This window comes from Mus musculus, chromosome 16 (genome assembly GCF_000001635.26).
Source record: "Mus musculus strain C57BL/6J chromosome 16, GRCm38.p6 C57BL/6J".
In the NCBI taxonomy this organism is placed as follows: domain Eukaryota; kingdom Metazoa; phylum Chordata; class Mammalia; order Rodentia; family Muridae; genus Mus; species Mus musculus.
Window position 1 is genome coordinate 72,994,778 of NC_000082.6, and position 20,997 is coordinate 73,015,774.

The window sequence follows — 20,997 nt, forward strand, 5'->3', positions numbered from 1 at the left end:
TCTCGTGAAAAAGTCTGAACAAATCCTTACAGGTGCACATCAGAATTAGTTCCATTTAGTAACAGTGTCCTGGAGTTTTTAGTTTTGCTCCTTGCAATCATATTGAGAGACACTGAGAAATTAAAAATGATGTATGGTTATTCTAAAAATCATCTTCTATAACATTCCTAGAGCAAAAATCTGTGACATCTTGCAGTGGTTTTTTATAAAGCCTCTAGATAGGAAGGGAAATTGAATGGCATTTAGAAAGATGTTCATGAATTTAATGGCTCCCGCTATATAAGCATGTCTATTAATTGTTCTCTTTCTCTCTCTCTCTTTTTTTTCATAATATTCTAGTAACTTATCAAAGAGGAGGCGAAGCCGTCAGCAGTGGAGGGAGGTAATTATCTTGCTTGTTTTTAGATCCAAATGGGTATTCCTTCCTTCTTTCTTTCTTTCTTTTTTTTTTTTTTGGTCTTTGACATTGCTTCCTTTGTTAAAAGGTGAAACTTCCATGTTGAATTGGTTCACCTACTTTGAAGTGATCTCTCCCTTCAGCTGTTAACCAAGGAATTTTTGCAGTTATTGTATGAGTGCTGCATCTCAGTTCTTGACCACGAGAGGGAGCAGTTTACCCAAGAAAAGCAGGCGTGCTGATTTAGCAAATGATGAAAAGGAGTTAAAGTGATTAGGCCTTGGCACTTAGGAAGATTAAGAAATATAGCTGGTTAGCAGACACGATCAAAGAAAGGTGTTCCCTTGAAAACCTGCTGAACGCGGCAGTTGCTCGGAACTTGTGGGTGATGTTTGTTCTCCGCAGGAATTTAGCATAATTCACATCTACATATGGAGGGAAAAGTACATTTGCAAGAAGAAATCTAGGTAGCTTGTTAACAAAGAGATTTTTTTTTCACCTCTAATTAAGATGAACCTCAATCCCACATTTATGTTTTTTTAGTGATTATTATTCAGTGAGTTGTAATGTATTCACAGAGAAATCACAAATCGAGGTGGCAGAAAGCTGAAAGGGGCTGAAGCAGAGGATAAAACACAGGCTTAAGGATTTTCCACAATAAGGTGATTTTTTTTCACCACCACCCCCACCTATCCCACCCCCCAAAAAATCCAGTAATATTAAGATGATTTTTTAAAAAAGAAAGAAAAAATTAAAAAAAAACCCATCCAACACAAACTATTTTATAATTCAAATTTGTTTAACTTGCTGAGTGCCTTTGAGTGTCGAGATGAATAATGTGTTTAACTACTAGAATATGGTGTGATTCCTGAATCTAAGAAGCAGCGGGCAGGAACATTGCTGAACTTGCTGTATAACAAAGACGGATTTGAATGAAGCAGGTTGCCTGCGTCTAGCCAGGGCTTTGCAATAGGCTCTAATCTCTTCACTCCTGGATACTATTAACTTCTTGTTTTCATACCTGTGAAACAAAGCCAGTCTCCAACTCACTGCCAAAGCTAAGAAGTCTGAAAAAAAAAATCCACTAGATTCACCAATTAAACCACAGCATATTTTTGTGTTCTGGGGAATTCCATGTAAGTCACAGCCCCGGCATTCACACAGGAGCCTCTGGCATCGAAGCGTTTCCTCTTAGGGAAATCTGGAATGCCTGGTGGTTTAGCCAGCACCTTTTGTGTATATACTTAAGCTGTAGGCTTCAGTTTTCTTGGCAGTAGCCTCTGTGCACGAACATGCGTGCACAAGCTCACATGCACATGCGTAAAAAATAAAATATAAGCCCCCATTTCTTAGCTAAAGCATTTTGCAACCTATGGAAACAAAATTACCACCGGGGAAACAAGGGTAGAAATTCCTACGTAGCAGTAAGTGGTTCTGTTGTAAATGAAGAATTGCAAAGCCCCCAAACTCTCTACTTGAAAGTCCACTGGCAGTGAAGACATAACTGTCTCCATTTAGAAGCAGATGCTTAGAATAAAGTGGATTTTTGTCCGGTACTCACTAGAAATCATCGTTTTCATCAGTGAAATGGCGAAAGGCTCGAGAGACTGTGGAGTGTTGGGGAAGTCGCAGTTAACAAAGGTTTTAGAGTTGAAGCTCGGGGTGACCAGTGGTTGCTTTGTCTTGTTTTGTGTTTTACACAGTTTTAAACATTGATTCGTTAGCTATAATGAACTTCTGTGTAGCAGCCACTACATAAAATCGCCACCCTGGATTTCACTGTAGAGTGAGAAGCACAAGATGAACGATAAAGACCATGGATGCTTTTAAAAGTCTACTCTATGGTCATAACTTTTGCTAATCATGGCGGGGGAGAAAGGAAAATAGAATACAGAAAGTGGTTCATTGGGAAGACAACATCATTTCCAGCCATGGAACGGCTGTGTGCTGTGTGTGTGTGTGTGTGTGTGTGTGTGTGTGTGTGTGTGTCCGTGCCTGTGAATGCACGGGTGTGTGTACGTGTATGTGTGCGTTTGTGTATTGATGGAGCAGAGAAAGCATACCATATCAGATGTCACTGCTGAGTCCTGTCCGTTCATCCCTTCAGCTCCCGGTTTCTTTCTCAGACTCTGGATCCTAACAGACCCAGCACGTCACTAGGTCGATGATACCGCAACCAAAGCCTTCACGCCAGATGCCTTCACACCCTGCATCCACGGAGCATCTCTTGCCCTTGTCTTCTCCCTAGTGTCATTTGTCTGCTAACTCTAGATTTCCCCCACCTCTTCTGGAAGAACACACGGGCTGTCCCAACTTAATCTAGTTTCACTGAAACTACTCTTGCCACTTCTCTGCCCGTTTAGGCAAGAATGCTCTTTGGGATGTGTGTTAGTCATGTCTGCACTCTTGAAGAAACTGGTATCAGTAGGATCCAAGGGCATTATATCAACCCCAGAGAATCTTAGATTGCCATGTTATCTAGCCCATATTACATTGTCTGCTGTGCATGCTGGAACTTGACATTGTGCAGTATATATAAGATTAGTCTAAAGATGGCTTTCTACTTAACCATCCCTTGGCCATCTTGGCATCCCTTTATTCTTCTTGCTTTTGATTGTTCCCAATGAAATATGTACCATAGAGTTATCTGAATTAAGCATGAAATAAATCAGCTGTCTGAAAGAAATAAAGAAAGAGAGAGAGAGAGAGAGAGGGAGGGAGGGAGGGAGAGAGAGAGAGAGAGAGAGAGAGAGAGAGAGAGAGAGAGAGAGAGAGGAAGGAAGGAAGGAAGGAAGGAAGGAAGGAAGGAAGGAAGGAAGGAAGGAAGGAAGGAAGGAAGGAAGGAAAAGAAAGACCAAGTGTCCCTAAGTTGTAGCTGCTTTAGAGGATCCAAGCTGTGCTCCCAGCATTCACGGGTGGTGCACAAGTAACCGCACGCCTGAAGCTCACCATCTGAGGCTAGGCTGGCTGGCCAGGGGCTCCCTGAGAGCTTCCTTGTCTCCAGCTCCCCAGACCCGGGATAGCAAGTGTGCACACGCAGCTTTTTACGTGGACTCTGGGCATTGAACCCGGATCTCCAAGCTTACGCAACACCTTACTGACTGGTTTTTCTTCCCAGCCCAATAAATGCACTTTTATTACATCATCTCACGGATTAATTGGATGACATCAGAAAAATTCAGTGACTGCACTTCAACGCTGTCACTGACGTTCTCTGAGAAGGATAAATGGCTTGACAGATGAATGAACGCCCGAGCCCCCATTTTGTCTTTCATTGTTTTAAAGGTTTGCTGTTTGAAAGGTTTTTTTTTTCCATTTTATAAAAGAAGAGGTTATGTTTAAAAAAAAGAGAGTTCCTCGCATTGTAAATTTAGTTATCCCTTAAGAAAGAACAAGCCTTGTGGGTATACCCGGATCCTGCTCCTGACATGCAAAGGGCAAAGTGTGTGGTAATCCAGACGGAGCGCAGTGATATTAAATGGCTGTTCTTATCCATTTGCTCCTCATGCCTCAAACATTCCAGTTGCCTCTTCCAAGAAAACCTACTTAAATTCCAAACCACAACATGAACCAGGAAAAAAACGAGGGAAACCTGAGGGAGGGTGTGCGAAGGTCAGCTTTAGCCTGGTCAATGTGCCAATACCACATTTCTTGGCAAGGGCGAACAGACAGAAGTGGATAAAACCCACATCTTGCTTCTCTTAAAAACCTTGGCAACTCTTCGATGCTTAGATGAAACTCGTTCACCCAGTCCATGGAGACAGGACACAGCCGATAGGCTGGCAGCCTTCACTGCTGGGATTCTGCAAAAAAAATTTTCCACAGCTCCTAGACTGTGGTATTCCTTTTGTGGTTTATCAATTCAAATAAGAGTTCTTGGAGTGAGAGATAGGAAGCTCTGAAGTAAGGGAAGGTGCAGAGCTGAAAGCAATTGACATGTAATCTTTGGAGCACATTTGGGTTCTTGTTGTTTTAGTTGTTTGTCCTGACTCAAATGAATCCTCTTAATATATGCAATCATACAAAGTTATTTTTAACATGCTTAAGCCAGGAGCCGCTATATGCTTTGCTATGGTCGAGCAGCTAAACTTACACATTAGTTCAATACATTTAAATGGATAAACAAAGCCCTCAGAGTCGTTAGTTGCAGATGACAGTTGATCCCCTTAACAGTACCTGTGCCTACCCTTGCCTTCTACCAAGACCTCTGCCACACACACCTGGCACTTTAAGCTTCGATGTGGGACAAGAGTCCTGTTTTATCTTCTCCCCGAGAATGCTTTTCATTCCAACCTCAAGTCTAAACAGAAGCTGGAGGTGGGAGTGCCGATCTTCCTTCCTGCTGGAAATCACCCATCTATATGAGAAGCTTTAAGATTCTGATGCTATCTGAGCGCTCGCTGTAAACGAGTTTCCAGTGTTTACGGAGGGAATCAATAGCATGAAAACACTGTCTGTCCCTTTTTGAAACATTCAAGCCAGTCTAGGAATTTTCCACTTGACGTATATACTTCATGCATGCCATAGGGTCTCTTCAGTGCCAGATACAGAAGTTTTATTCTTAATAACTTCAACAGTGATAACACTCCAGGTTTACATTCGGGGGAAATAAAATAGGAAAGATAAAGATGACTCGGTGCATATTTTCCACCACTAACATCCATTTCAGACCCCAGACATCCATGCCATAGCTAATGCAGTAACATTGCTCTCCAAAGTGTGCTTTTATCAATGTCTTTAATAATTAAACAGCCCCGTTTTTACAGCTTTATTGAGACTATAGGACGTCTTCTTCCTTGTTCCCGTTACGGAGTGTTTGGGAACATCAAGGGACTCCCACAGGTCTCTGTGTGTGTTTATGACACGGGGGCCATTGCTCACGTGTGACTCTCAGCTCTGCTGCCCTCTGTGCACACTAGTTCCCCAACCTCCGTCCCATGTCCCGCTTTCCTCTCCTATAAAATATGGATGGTAGCAGCCTGGACCCATCAAACTGCAATGATTACATTGTGTGACTACCTTTAAAGAACTCAGACAACGCCTCCCACATTATAAACAAGGAGTAAATACTCATTTAAACTGAGTAAATATAGAGTCCCCAGCTAAGTGGGAAGTATGTCTGTTGTGCTTTAGCGATGAAAACAGAACGGTGGAATAGTCTGTGGTGCCCGTCTGTTCTCTTGTGGGTTGCAAAGCTCATCTCATGCCCTTCCTCTCTGTGCTGAGTTACCAAGTGTCATTCAAAAAGCATGCGGACTTAAGTTTGATTCCCTGGCACCAGCTGTCTAGGGCACCCATTCATTACTGCATATGCACTCTGCCTCCACAAGGAGAAAGTAGCTTAGCATTAGTTTTGGAGAGGAGGAGGGACACTAATATTTCTTTTAGTCAACTGGTGTAAAAGTTATTAATTCTGGCAGTGGGCGGTTTTTGCTACCCACTCCAATGCTTTATGTTCCCAAATGAAAGTCACACACAGACACACACAGACACACACACACACACCCTTTATATTTTGATATGCCTTAATCAGTGCAATAGCTGTGCCACTTCCTAACTGGGTCCACCTAGTTAATCCACTTTTTGCCGATAATCCCGAGCTATCACTTTCTATATTCTGTGTTCCACCTTGGCTGCCCTGGACCCAGTTGGGCAGCCCTCTGGGCCACACTCTCCTGGCTCCTACATGCCGTCTATGCCTCCCTGACCTCCACTCTTCTCGGGCATGGCATCTCCTCTCCTTCTCTTTCTCCTGGCATGGTGGATCTCCTTCTTCCTCTTTCCTCTCTGTCCCAAACCTGGGAATCCTAAAAGACCCGCCTCTGTCTGCCTTGCTCAGCCATTGACTGCTGGCATTTTAATTTACCAATCAGAACCAACTTGGGGCAGGATTCCTCAGTACCTATGTGAAGACACTCCTGTATGCAGTTTTGGGGACCAAAATTAACATCATAATACAGGCAGCATTAGGCTCAAATCACTACATTTCCTCCCTTTTTGTCCAATTAAAAAGGCTCCTTTCTCTCACATATAAATTGACAACAATTATAACAATTATGCAAATTATAAGGTATGATAATACACTTATAACGTCCAGTCCATCAATTTTGTCAATTTAGAGAAATTACTCTATCATCTATCCTTACTTAAAGAGTTTACTATTCTATACCTCAAATGCATTAGGCCAAACCCACTACAGGCAACATCTTTGTATCATCAAATTTTATTCATTAGCTTTCCACTATGCAGGACATTTTTATATTATCCCCATGAGCTGAAAAGCTTACTGAAGAGCGTACTGATGCACTACTCAACAAGATGCCGTAGAGCTCTCTCTGAAAGCAATATGGCTTTGAAGAAAAATATGCAAGTATGCTTTATGACAAGGATCTGTTTGTGTCGTAAATATGCATGTTCTGTTTTATAATGAAGCAATTTTAGTGGATCAAAAATGAAGTCAGGCAGGTAGTCCTACCTTACAAGATTCAAAATGACGCTGAATATTTCAGACTCTGTGTTTGTTTTCTAAACACCATGGCAAAAAAAAAAAAAAAAAAGCGCAGCCAGTAAAGATTTGAACTCTGAAACACAGCTCTACAGATCAATGGATCTGTCCACAGAAATGCGCCCTGGTATCATTCAGGATAGCTCGGCAGATTATGGTGAGATTAGTCAAATGAAACGCTTGCTGGAATTCCAAATAAGAATTGTTTTCCATTCCTTTTCTGTATTGTTTTCATTTAGGCCGGGACTCCTCAACATTAGTGAACCTGCCACGCAGCCATGGCTGGCAGACACGTGGCCCAACACAGGCAACAACCACAATGACTGCTCCATCAACTGCTGCACGGCCGGCAATGGCAACAGCGACAGCAACCTGACAACCTACAGTCGCCCAGGTTAGGGACACGCACGGCTAGAGCCCAAAATGCATCATCAGCCTTACCAGGAGTTAGCCAGAGAAAGTCATGTGTCCATCCTGAATGAGGAGGAAACTGGTTAACAATCTTAGGAAATCATAAATATGTTACTAACTAGCCTGCTCAAATATCTTCTCCATCCCTGAACAGAACATACAAATTCTAGAATCATGGAAGATAAAATTATGAAAAAAATCATAGTATTTATAATTCTAATTTTTATTATGACAATTTTAGGGCCAAAGAATTGATTTCAAAACAAAACAGATTTTTCAGTGGCAACAACACTGATAATCACCTACAGTAATAAAGGTTTTTGATGAGAATGAACTAAACTTTTAGATCAGAATTCACAATAGAAAAACAAATTCTCAGGCTACAGAGGTGCTCACGGTGTATACACACATAAGCACAGAGCAGAAATATCTGCCTACTTTTATTGCATATTGTATAAACTTCACCTAAACTGTCAAAATGGAATGTGGAATCTTACAGGCTAAAGAAGGAAAGTTTAGAAATTCTTCCTAAGAAATCAAACAAAGCTTTGAAACTAAAATAATGGTAAAAACAAACAAACAAAAGACGTGACCATGGAGGGAGAAAGGTGCATGGGCCTAAGGAAGGGACACAGAGGTGGGCTGTAGGTGAATATGTTATAATGTGAGAAGAAATCAGAAAGCCATCTCTATGTCCACCCATAAAAATAATCCTAGGCCTCATCCACTGATGGCAAATGTTACTTATCCATGTGACAAGTCCATGTCTCATGAGCTCCATGCTCCGTCTAGACAGAGAGCCCCACAACCCCCAATAAAAGACAGTGCTGACACCCACAGGAAAGCATAAATGCTGGCAGCCCTGTGAAGTGCCATTCAGAGCTACACTGTCCACTAGGAGAGCCACAGGTGGCTTTTATAATTCGACTTGATGGTTTCCTCGTGCCTACTAGCCACATCTGAAGTTCTTTATCGTCAGCTATGACCAGTGGCTGCTATATTGCCAATATAGGGTAGAAGGGGGCCAAGATTAGAAGCAACCTATTTCATAAAACTCATTTGGAAAGATTGCCCAAGCCAGATGAGGCTTTGAGAACTACATTGCTTTTTGTTGTTTCTCTTACTCACTATTGAGCAGAACCTAATGCCTAGAAATTAAAGACGGAGTTACTACAGGCCACATGAACTGAATAGCTGTGGTCCGTGGTGTATAACAGAAGGGCAAAGCAGTTGAATTCATGAGGATAGGTAAATTGCAAGTTCTTAAGAGTGTGTTCTTGGTTTCCTCGTAAGTAGCAAGCATGTTAATTTATCACTTTTAAAAATGTCCCTTTGAAAGCTGCTTCTTTCAGAAACCTGCTAGTGTGTGTGCCGCTTTTGAGTAACATGAATAAAACAATGTTATTCCTCTAGTAACTTTTCAATTTAAAATCTTTTTCACTTAAGATAATAACTTTAGTTCTTCCTGCTGTTTTAACACTCTGAACTTTAAAAACATCTATGCGTATGTTATTTGGTTCCTAATTATCTCAATGAAGGTAGAATTAGCCTGGGAATGAGATATTAGAAATGTCAGATATTATTTCTGTCCTTATTTGATTAAATAGCCCTGGTCACCATGATTCATTTTTGTCACCATCATTATCATTTTAGACTCCGTGGGGTGTCATTATGAAATCGTGAACGATAGCTGTGTAGCATCGTTGATAATGGTTATCCTGTACGACCAAGTGATGAACCAATAAAATCCCCCTGAGCCTTGGTTACTGTTATTTTCCCAGTCCTCTTAGTTCTGAATAGACGCATTTTATAAAACATTGACATCTCAAGTCATTGATATGTAGATAGAAGCTGTATTTACCTCGGGTCCGACTCCTGAATTTACTCACTTAGTTCTATTGCGTCAGTAGCTCTAACTAGTAGCTACAATAAGTTCTGTAACCTGAAACCAGGAAATATGAAGGTCTCACATTCGTACGAAATAAGTATATAAGATATACATATAGATCTGCATGTATTTTGTTGTACTGGAATTCTTTTTGATGGAGTTGAGAAAGGCTTTTTTCAAACGGGATCGTAAATAACGCCGACAGAGGTCGAAAATTATTTGGTTCCAACCTAAAAATTTATGAATATTTTTACCTCCTTAAATTTTGGTTCCCTTTGAAAGCCTGTGTGAATAGTTAACCCCTTCTGTAAATCTTAGGCCCACTTGTCCTTGATAGACCAATTTCATTATAACTCAGCAAGCTTAGGAAACCATTGACGACGAATAACCATGCAGAATGATTTTTTCCTTTTCCTCTTCGTTGCACGTAGCTGATTGTATAGCCAATTATAACAACCAACTGGATAACAAACAAACAAATCTGATGCTCCCTGAGTCAACTGTTTATGGTGATGTGGACCTTAGTAACAAAATCAATGAGATGAAAACCTTCAATAGCCCAAATCTGAAGGACGGGCGTTTTGTCAATCCATCAGGGCAGCCCACTCCCTATGCCACCACTCAACTCATCCAGGCGAACCTCAGCAACAATATGAATAATGGCGCCGGGGACTCCAGCGAGAAGCACTGGAAGCCTCCGGGACAGCAGAAACCGGAAGTGGCACCAATTCAGTATAACATCATGGAGCAAAACAAGCTGAACAAAGGTGACGTGTTCTGCATTTGTTCCCGCCCCTTCCTGTCTGATCTCCCTTAGTGTTCTGCATTTGTTCCCGCCCCTTCCTGTCTGATCTCCCTGAGTGTTCTGCATTTGTTCCCGCCCCTTCCTGTCTGATCTCCCTGACCCCCAGCGCTTACTAGGAAAACTGGTCTGTGACTACCAAGTCAAAGCCTTCCTTTGATTACTGAAATGATTCTTGTTTCTTTGGGCTTCAAGATTTCCCATGTCAAAGAGTTAATTAGCACAACAATGACCATGGAAAATTGATTTTATAATAATATATAAGTATTTTCAAATGGTTTTGAGATTAATTTAAATTTAATAGTAGGTGAAGGATTGCCCAGGACGTGCAATCTTTTATTCATAAGGCAGATGTACAGCTATCACAATACCGCACATTCTCGATAAATAGACTATTCCATCCTTTCCACTTGAGGATGGAAGATAATTGCTTCTACATGGTCATATAGACGAATGGCATTTTTTATATCAAACCGAAGAAAAATAATTAAATTAAACTTGAACTGGAGAAGTGGTTCAATTTCTTGTATCACCTCGTGTGGTTCCTATGACTGCTATAATGTATAATGCTGGGACCTAAATTTCTGTGGTTGAACTGATTGAAGTCTGTCAGTATAGAACCTAAAATAAATTGAGTTTAATATTAACTTCGAGCAGCAGAATGGTATTGTATGGCCTGGGGGGAATGTCTCTGTATTGTAATGGGTGGGTTGAAAGAGATAGGTATTTGATTGCTTTGCAGTTCTCCAGGCTACTGCCGCACTAACATGATTTGCAAAGTTATACCTCTAGGAAAAGCAAGATTGCTCTAATTTGAATAGATAGGACAATGTTGTGTGAGTACAGGGGTAAAAGACACGTTTTACCGTAAGTAATTAGAGACAAGGATTTGTTTCCTTGAGATGATACAACGCCAGATTACCAAATGGTAATTTAAGCATTTCTTTTGATTAAATCTATGCTATATGTTTTAATTTCATAATAAAGTCATCTAACCTTTTCCCAAGTTTAAGGAAGCAGTTGATTGATATAATAACCCAATTTAATGAAATTCATTAAGACTCCTGCATAAGTTCATGACAAAGACTGACACAGAAGGATAAGGGGGTTTCTATAATCATGGCTTCACTGTGATGGGTCAAAACTCCCGTCACCTTATTTGGCCACTTAGCATGCTTTCACTCTGAGCTGTGGAAAGGTCTGGAAGTCCAATATACAAAGAGTTTAGAATCTCTGCTCATTTTTACTGCGTGGAAGCACATTGAGTATGTGGAAATAGAAATAACAAAGACTCTGGAATGCAAATGGACCGGCAGATTAGTGCTGCCTCTGTGCCCTTGGCCATCTTTCCTTTTGCATTTCCCCCTCTGCTCCAGTTAGTAGAAACATCTCTGGGGCAGATCAAGATACTGTGTGTTCTTACTGGGAACGCATTTTTAATAGATACAACGTTGTTGACAAGTTTCAGTTCTCTTAGGATATAGGTGGAGTTATATGGTAGCTAATCGACTAAGTATGTTACCATTTGAATCTAGGCTGTAAAGCACAGCCCAAATGTTTAAGCAAAGAGACAGCCAAAGAGAGGATAAACATATCTCTACTCTGGACAGGGGCCGGGGGTAATGGCGGGGGAGGGAGAGAGAGAGAGAGAGAGAGAGAGAGAGAGAGAGAGAGAGAGAGAGAGAAGGAGAGAGAGAGAAGGAGAGAGAGAGAGACATTTTACTAGAATACTACTGTCCTAGACGTTCAACTGAATCAAATCCTAATGCATGTCAAACAAGCACTAGTATGAAGCTGTGCCCACAGTCCCTTTTACTATATTTAAAAACACATACATGTGTCTATGTGTCTATGTACTTCAGCTAGACGCTTTTCTCTGTCATGTTAACCTGAAGAGAAAAAAAAAAAAAAAAAAAAAACAAGAAGAAACCAGGCGAGTAGATAATCCATCTGCTTTTCTTCCGTTACTCAGAAATGTAGACCAAACACACATGAAATAACTATGAGGAAATTAACTTTTTTTTTCCTATCTGGAATATCTAGATTATCGGGCAAATGACACGATCCCTCCAACCATCCCATACAACCAGTCCTATGACCAGAACACAGGAGGGTCTTATAACAGCTCAGATCGGGGCAGTAGTACATCCGGTAAGTAAAACACACACAGGAAAGTGTCGGCCTTTTCTCTTGAAAAGAGATGATGGAGGGAGGATGGGATAGGGGGGGTTCCAGGATTGGGTGTGTGTGTGGGGGGGGCTGGTAAAGGGGATAATTCTTGAAATCTAAATAAAGAAAATATCCAATTTAAAGGGGGAGAGGGGGGCAGTGATGAGCAGAGTGCTAATCAGCTGTGTACCACAAATCATCACCTTGTATCATAGGAGTCCCAGACACAGGTCTGGTCTGCAGTCTGATGCACCACCCGCCCAATAAACTACTTCCTATCCTACTTGGCATCAAATATCAAGCGTTCTGTTTCCTTCTTTGATACTGAGATTTAGCAACGTCAAAAGGACAAAATACTTTTCCAAGGCAGTTAAACTTCTTTTCCTTCCCTTATTCAGAACACAGCCCCAAAGAGTACATATGTGATAAATTTGTTATGTTACCACTTAGTTCTCTCAAGGAGAAGAATGCCTGAGGATCGGTGATCTGGGGGTGAGGGATGGCAGAAACCTTAGTCCACATTCTCTCCGAGGTCTCCCAGTTCTTGCTGGAAAACTTATAAACTTTCCTCCCAGTATCATCCTGTCCTGCCTCAGAAGCCACAGTGAGGCTCCCTTCCCTGTGGTTCGGTGTGCGGCTGCAGCTGTCTGCCAGCTGTTTTCCTGATAGGCGCTGCAGATGGGGGTTTGCTGGTAGTTAAGTCCTGTTTTTGTAATTAAAGGCGGTTGATTATTAGAGCTAACATGTGGCAAGTCACACCACAATGAGAACGGAGCCATTGATCTTAAGTGGAGCATGTTTCTCCAGAACGGGGAAGAACAGAGCCTCCTGGCAACTGCAGGAGTTGTTGCTAGGGTCTTTGTGCCGGTGAGCTCTGTCCTCTTCTCTAATGATGCTCACATCTGCAGTTACCTCTCTTCCCTTAACAGAGGCACGGTGGTGTGGCATTCCCTAGCCTGTACTTCAAGGGTTCTTATGTGAATTACAGGAGATGATTCTTTACCATTTTAGATTTTAGTTTTTCAGATTGTACTAAATACTCTCTTTTCAAAATCCTAAATGATTTTTCCCTTTTCTTCTTCAAAGTAACGAAATTTCGTGTTTTGAACAAAATTTTATGTGTGTATTTTTTTTTTGGCGGGGGGGAGGATCATCACCAGTATTTAAGTATTTGATTATGATATGTCATTTTTGTCTTTGAACTCTTAGCTGCTTGTAGAGAAAAGCGTAGGTGATTGATTCCCCGTTGGCATCTACATCCCTCACTGGCGATGCCCGATCTTGATACTTGTGTTGTCACTGGTTATTCCACGAATGGTAAAAGGATGCTAAAACCACGTGACATCTGATGCCCGGTGGCAAAAAGCAAAACACAGGAGTGAAATTGAGGAGGGGGCTGCAGTGTCCAGCGTCACGGGGCAGATGCTGTTCTTGGGGAAAATGTACATGAGGAGAGGCAGAGGAAGACAAGGGTCAATTTTCCCTTCACGCCCCATGCCCCATAGTCCTCCTAGTACAGGCGACTGAGGACGTGAGAGAGCATGGAGATGCTGGGACTGACAGTCAGCGTTTATTGTTAGCCGTCAGCTTGCCCTTCCATCCAGTTTGATGCAATAGCAGACCAGCCCGAGAACAACTGGTATGACAAACAGTTCCTGTGACGGAGAAGTCCCAAGTGACTTAAAAACATTTTAAAGGCTCATTGAATAAGCTAAAGCCTGCTTCATCTCCCATGGGACTTGTTTCAGAGTCATAAAGAAACATTAAAGCAATTCTGGGATATTGGGGGCTCATATGAGAAAAAAAAACAATTACAGACTCTGTGTTCATAATGTACATATGGACCTGAAATATGTTAGGTAGGAGTGTTTAATTACACAATATCTTTTGACTTAAAACTCTCTAGAAGTTAGTATACATACCAGCTACCAATGTGTAAAGGATGAGTCAGTTCTAAAATCAAAAACACCATAGTAATTGAATAATTGGGCTACTCCATAGCACTAAAAAATGTTCAGGAACGTCATCTTTTTTATTATTATACGCCATAATTTTATATAAACGGGTTAAAATATGTCTTCCCATTATTTTTAATGCACTTTCTCCTTCCTTTGTCATTAAATATATTAGTTCTTCTGGCAATTTCCTCACCCCTACCTCTCTTCCCCAAGAAAATGAGAAATTTCATTGTGCCTGAAACATTCCAATGGACAAGTACAAATTATATATATTCAGTGATTTAATGCAACAGTAGACTACTAATAGATCGTATCTGTATCGCATTGTATTGTAGGATTCAGCAATTAAATATTAGAAAGGCACTCCAGAAAATATGTCCACAGCTCATTTGTTTCAGATGATAATCCATAATGCAATTAATTGCTGTAGGAAGATCACTATTAATGATACTACTTGTAAAATTCATTGAAGCTTATGTTTCATCCTGGGCTATGCACTTGGCATTGAACTTGGTAGTATTTGGCCTTTTCTCTTGTATCAACTCCTGTCTAATGAAAAAAAGTATGCACACACACACACACACACACACACACATGTGCATATGAATTATAGGATAGTAGCAGAATATATTAAACTCTTTAATAATGGAAAATAAAAGGTAAACGTCAGAAACAAAAGACATTGTATTTTATTTCTTTTCTAGGGAGTCAAGGCCACAAGAAAGGGGCACGGACACCAAAGGCACCCAAGCAGGGTGGCATGAACTGGGCAGACTTGCTGCCCCCTCCTCCGGCGCATCCTCCCCCACATAGCAACAGTGAAGAATACAACATGTCCGTAGATGAAAGGTAAGGGCATTGCCACAGTAAGAGGGCAGACAAGTCAGGGTTCGCCCAAATTGCCCAAAGAAGACTGATTTCTTGGGTTCACAAACACCAGTCTCTAAATCAAACAGCAGGTCTTAGCAGACCTCCTCAGGGAAATATGAAATATGAATTAAGGTTAAGGACACTTCCTTATAACCTGAAAATTAGGTACACAGAGTATATATGCACACATTTTCATGCAAGCTCTCCCTAGGGCTGTCTCAGATATGAATTATGTCTTAGAAATCCTCTTTCATGCACACATTATACATGCACATGTGCACGGATGTACCTAATTATTCAAGTATGTGTACACATGTATACACATATTAAAAATAGTGTGTATAATAGCTGGGTGGTGGTGGTGCATGTCTTTAATCCCAGCACTTGGGATTAACAAAAAACAAAAGTGTTATATACATGTAAATTCAAGCACAGAATCGTGTATACATGATTTCATGATATTTTAAATATATTCATAGATCCACTAATGTCAGTATTATATTATGTGATGTGAATTCTATAAGATTATAATGGAACAAAGGAAAAGCCCTATCCAATAGTGTTTTCCTTGTGCCTTTCATATCTCCTGTGTGTCTGAAAACTCAAATACTTGGCACTGTATTTCTTTTATCTGTTACTTCAAGTATAATAACTGCCTCTACAGCAGAGAGAGTAGACCATGCCATCCAGGTTTGTGACAGTGTTCTCTGGGCTGCCCACAAAATGACAAAGTTCTCTCACAATGGATTTCTCAGAGCACATCCCTTCCATTAAGCCATGCCTGGGAGTGTTAGGATGTCCTCATTGCCTGTTAAGTTTTTCTAAAACAATTGCATCAATCTATACAGAAAACGCTTATAAGCAACTCTCCTTATCCGTAGCTGTGATGCTGACGATGCTCAGTTACTGAATATGAATGCCTAGAGGGAAGTGTCAAGGAGTTCCTAAGAGCCTCCACCTCAGTGATGGTTGTCAGCACATGCTCTTTCTTAATGGTGTTTTGTTCAAAATACCTTAGTTAACATCTGTTCTTCTGCCCTATTGTGGAACTCACAGCCAGCAGCACTAGATCATGTCTGAACACGTTCACCTCAAAGGGGCATAAGGCACATTGCTGCCTTTCTTAGTTTAGTGGTCCTTCAGCACTTCCTGTGCGTGTCACAATAAACAGGAAGATCACCAGAAAAGAAAACAACTAAGAAAGAAACTTAGAACTATGAGTATTGATAGAAAGATGATTGCTGAATGCATAAACTTAAACTGCTAGTAGTTAAGTAGGTCTGTTTATTTTTATTTATTTTTAACCTCAGCTGGCAGCATGCATGGCAGGTGGCTAGCTTTTGGCCTTTGTGGATGTGGGAATGACCATGAAAATGTCACCAAGACTGATTTTGTGGTTGCGTATAAATTTTACTGAGTCAGTAAATTTACAGGCACAGAATGTGCAAGTAGCGAAGATCCGTACAGCTGTTGTTTTTTTTTTTCTAAAGTTTGTTGTCCCAGCTATTTTGATAAAGTTGTTACTGCTTAGCACACACGTGCACACGTGCACACACACACACACACACACTGAAGTTAATATGAACAAAGGAAAAGCAAAGCCAAGACATCAGGCACCACAGTGACACCCCAAAGAGTATGACTCTGAAATGGGCGAACGAAGGCTTCCTGATCAAGTGGCAATTGTTCTTAACCTTGACACATGAGAAGGTTCTGAATAAAGAACAAGGGGTTTACGGACACTCGGACCACACAGAAATGGGGACCCCTGGAGAGCTTAACAGGAAACACATGGGTGGGGCTGAGAGGAAACTGGGAAGGCAGATGTAAGCCAGATCGTGCAGAGACTCCAGCATCTTGCCTTGGCATTTTTATTCTTTTATTGTTTAAGCAATTAAAGGACCATTTATTGCTTTGGAGTCAATGAATGATCTGTGAGCGGTGTACGATAATTTTGGAGCGACTCGAAGGCACAGGGGGAAAAGGAGATATGAGAAGCAGAGAGGTGACTAGAAAGGCTAACACAGCGGCACTTACAGCAGACACGAGCAAGGGACTGGACTGAAGAGTGTTCACCCAGAGGGTAGGGACGAGCTGGGGAGAGGTTTGATGCTGAAGAAATAAAACACTAAGAATACTCTCTAAGACTCCTAGCGTAGATATGAAAACAAATTACTGTGCTTCTTGAGAATAAAGGAAACATAGACAAGAGGGACGAAGGATAACTTATTGGAATTTAAAAAAGAATAAACAAACAAGCACAGTATTTGAACATCAGCTCCTCTGATGGAGGAACTCAAAGCAGGCGGTAGAATATGAATAAAGGAAAGAGATCACACAGGCAGCTCTGGTGGTCCATGCCTGCAATCCCAGCAGTCAGAAAGCTGGGGCCGGATTGTGAAACTGAGGCCAACCTGGTCTACAAAGCAAAACCCGTTGTCTCTCTGAAATCGAAGGAGGAAAAATAAAGGGAGAGGGAGTGAGAAAAGGAAGTACCTAATTTGTACGTTCTGATCTATCTCTGTCGTTGTAATAAATGAAGATGCCCTAGGGCAAGAGAAGAAAGAGCTTGCCTTCCCTGTCTGCGGCTTGATACCCACTGCAGCTTTGTATCTGAAAAATAGGCATCTGATTTTCAAGGCCATTGTGTTTTACATTCACCGTCCCAACCAACCAGTCTCAGGTTCAACTAAAGAAACCACTCGTCTTTCAGTATCAGAAGATACCTGGGTGGAGCTGAACTGAATCGGCTGAGCTCCAGTGTATGTTCCTTTAAGAGGATTTCTCCTAGCTCGGGATATGACTTTGGGCCCTTTGCAGTTAATTTTCCATCTTTTTCCAAAGGTCCTGTGGAGTGGCAGAGCTAGAATCCCACAAATGCATTGGAGATGCACTAAAACAACTCTGCGAAACTATTTCCCACCATGAGACACCCCTCCCCCCCAGCCTCTATACGATGCTGTTGTGTGCTCTAACTTCCAACAATAATTCTTTAGTAAGACCTAGAACAGCTCTAAAAAGCAAATTGGTTCCAACCCCCTCACTAAATGGTTTCTAATACAAACCATTTACTGCACGTTCTTGTCATCTGTCATAGCTATGATCAAGAAATGCCCTGTCCAGTGCCACCTGCGCGGATGTATTTGCAACAGGATGAATTAGAGGAAGAGGAAGATGAAAGAGGCCCCACTCCCCCTGTCCGGGGGGCAGCTTCTTCTCCAGCTGCTGTGTCCTACAGCCACCAATCCACGGCCACTCTCACCCCTTCTCCCCAGGAAGAGCTCCAGCCCATGTTACAGGATTGTCCGGAGGACCTCGGGCACATGCCCCACCCACCAGACAGGAGGTACGTTCTCATTGGCTGCCTTGGTGGCCAATCACGATTTCTCCTCCTCAGAGATGTTTTGGCGTTGTGCCACGAAACAATTTTAGAGTCACATGAACCATTTCTTGGGCTACTAGCCCATACAGATAGTGGACCTTACCAACTAATACTGTTGACTCTCGAAGCCCGTGAACTAGTAACCAGAAAATAACGTGGACCCAAACATTCGACCACTTATGATATAAATTCACGAGCACCTCTCCCACATAAGTCCTGTGTTCTTAATGGTAAATGTTTCATGCTATAGTTTTTCCATGTATGGACAAGATGCTTCGTTAGTCTATGGAAGAAAAAAAAAGTTTTCTCCTAAACCCAGCAAAATATCATTTATAAAGGGTTGGTATATTTATTGTATGGTGACTTCATATATCTTAATTTTGGTTTAAATGTCCATCTGGAATACCTCTACCCAGGCTACTAACAGTCCATGTGCGTGTGACCATGCTGATGTATGGGCTTTTTAAATCTATTGAACATGGATAACAATCCATTTTATTACATGCAGTGAGTATGCGTGCTGTTTCTACCACATAAAAACTGATTCGTGTTAACTTTTCATGTTGATGATTTTTGCGTGTCCTTGACACATGACATATCTATTGCTTTTCTGATTCCTAATATCCTTTAGAACTGAACACCGCGTTTACTTCAGAAGATTTTTTTCCTTCAAGGTTCTTGAATGAAATATTCTATCATGTGCTGCTTGAATTTTACCCTGAAGATTAAAACACAATTTGCTATGCTTACTAAGTATCTTAAGAAGTTATTACCAAATTTAAATCACATGCTCTCTACAGAAGGGAATTTTCAAACCTTCTTATGTGTGATGGAGGTGTGTGTGTGTGTGTGTGTGTGTGTGTGTGTGTGTGTGTGTGTGTGTGTGTGTAGGATTGGTTTGCTGTATATTTAAGAAGAATAGAATTAATCCTTGCAACTGTATGAAGATTGAGAACAAATAAGGCATCTCTTTTCCCTATTAAGGTCACAGAGCATCTCGGCTATTCTTATTAAAAGCCAATGAGGCGCTAATAGACACTATTAAGCTCAGAAATACCTCAGCATTCTTTCATTCTCTAAAATTACCTAAATTTCCTGTTGCCTAGCTACACCCCTCTGGGTTGCCAGTGGGATGCTGTGGTCCAGATTAGCCTGCAGCCTTTTTTTTTGGTGGTGGTGGTAGTGCCGGCGGTTTATTTGTTCACTCAGTTACTTGGTTATATGTTGTTCTAATGAGACCAGATCGGTGCGTATGTCTCAGGCTGGCCTTGAGCTTGTGATAATTCCCCAACCTTGACCTCGCTAGTACAGGAGTTATAGATGGAGGCTGCCACACCCAACTCCAGCTAGCCTATCCTATGTCTTGCCTACGTAATCTTTTCCACGTTCCTGTGAAATAAAAGTGAGTGAGGTTTTCTCTGCCATGTTCTTACATCCCGGTCCTCTGCCAATCCCGAACTTCTTGCTTTGAAAGCTTTCTCCCTTTAACCCTCTCTTCTCATTCTGAGGTGTCCTGCCTGCTAGGTCATGGCCTACCCCAGCCCCACCCCAGCCCCACCCTCTGCCCTGCTGTTTAATGTGATGGTTTAACTCCCCACTTCCGGGTTCCCATTCACACCGTGGCCCCCTGCATCCGGGCTTGTACTAGGTTGCTGCATTCGCCTGCCTCTGGAGCTTCATGCCCCTCTTCCTGCTGGGATAGCATATTATGGGCTGTGCTGAGAATAAAATAAACAATGTATATTAAGTGTCTGGGACAGGCCGTTTTCAGCAAATGGTCTGCTCACCCTATTAATTGAATCATCCACTAGGAATATTCTGAGACCTGTCAAATTTATTTAGCCATCATCTCTTCCTGAGTGTTACAATATCTTCCTGTGTTTCTTGAGCTCCATGGCTATTTTATGTAGAATTATCAACTGTATTATTTCAGCCAGTGTATGAAAAAATGTAATATATAAGGACATATGCAACATTAAAACAAACTCGTCTGTCCTTTTTATGTCAATTATCCTCTGATTTATCTTCTATTGTTTTCCTATTGCCCCTTAATTTTAACAACCGGTTTCCTTTAATCTAACTCCAAAGTGGCTCTTGACATTGTTTTTGTGGCTTCCATTTCTACACCTGCCTGTACAAGTCTCCAGCCCAATTCCAAACAAAAGCAAGAGGAACAAACCAAAAATTTAAAAATCCCCTGGCACCCTTAAAAAGTGCTCTCTCATCTGTCTCTTTCGTCCCCCTCCATCCTCCTCCCCCCTCCTTATCTTTCTAGATGTTTCTCCCATTGAGTCAGTCATTCCAGCCTAGCACAGCGTTTGAGGCCCTTAGGTCTCCTCCTTTTGCCTACCTTTTCCTTGTTCCCTGAGCACACCCTCTGTTCTACTCTCATCTGTTTGAAATTCCCTGGATTTACCTTTGGGTCACAGCACAGGTCCTGATAGTTTACAACACGGAAGACATTGTTTCTTACTCTTATAGCTCTGGCTACTCCATTGCCAAACTGTCCTCTGCTGCCTGGGGGGATACCAAGCAACTTTTTTGTCCTTTAATTATGTTTTCCCTTACTTGTTTGAGATTATAATTACATCATTTCTCCTCCCCTTCTTCCGTTG

At 41.5% G+C, this 20,997-nt stretch overlaps 1 protein-coding gene across 15 annotated transcripts in view; it reads left to right on the forward strand.

Moving 5' to 3' along the window:
- Positions 1–20,997, forward strand: part of Robo1 (roundabout guidance receptor 1) — a 1,019,974-nt gene that overhangs the window by 967,260 nt on the left and 31,717 nt on the right. For 12 of the 15 annotated variants that reach the window (XM_006522960.4, XM_006522963.4, XM_017316894.2 and 9 more), the window contains 6 exons: positions 340–382; positions 7,142–7,296; positions 9,633–9,968; positions 12,047–12,154; positions 14,835–14,979; positions 18,098–18,346. In XM_006522960.4, coding sequence (XP_006523023.1) covers positions 340–382; positions 7,142–7,296; positions 9,633–9,968; positions 12,047–12,154; positions 14,835–14,979; positions 18,098–18,346 — 1,036 coding nt within the window. The remainder of the gene's footprint in view (positions 1–339; positions 383–7,141; positions 7,297–9,632; positions 9,969–12,046; positions 12,155–14,834; positions 14,980–18,097; positions 18,347–20,997) is intronic. The other 3 variants (XM_006522964.4, XM_006522962.4, XM_030249003.1) reach the window with 1 other exon arrangement.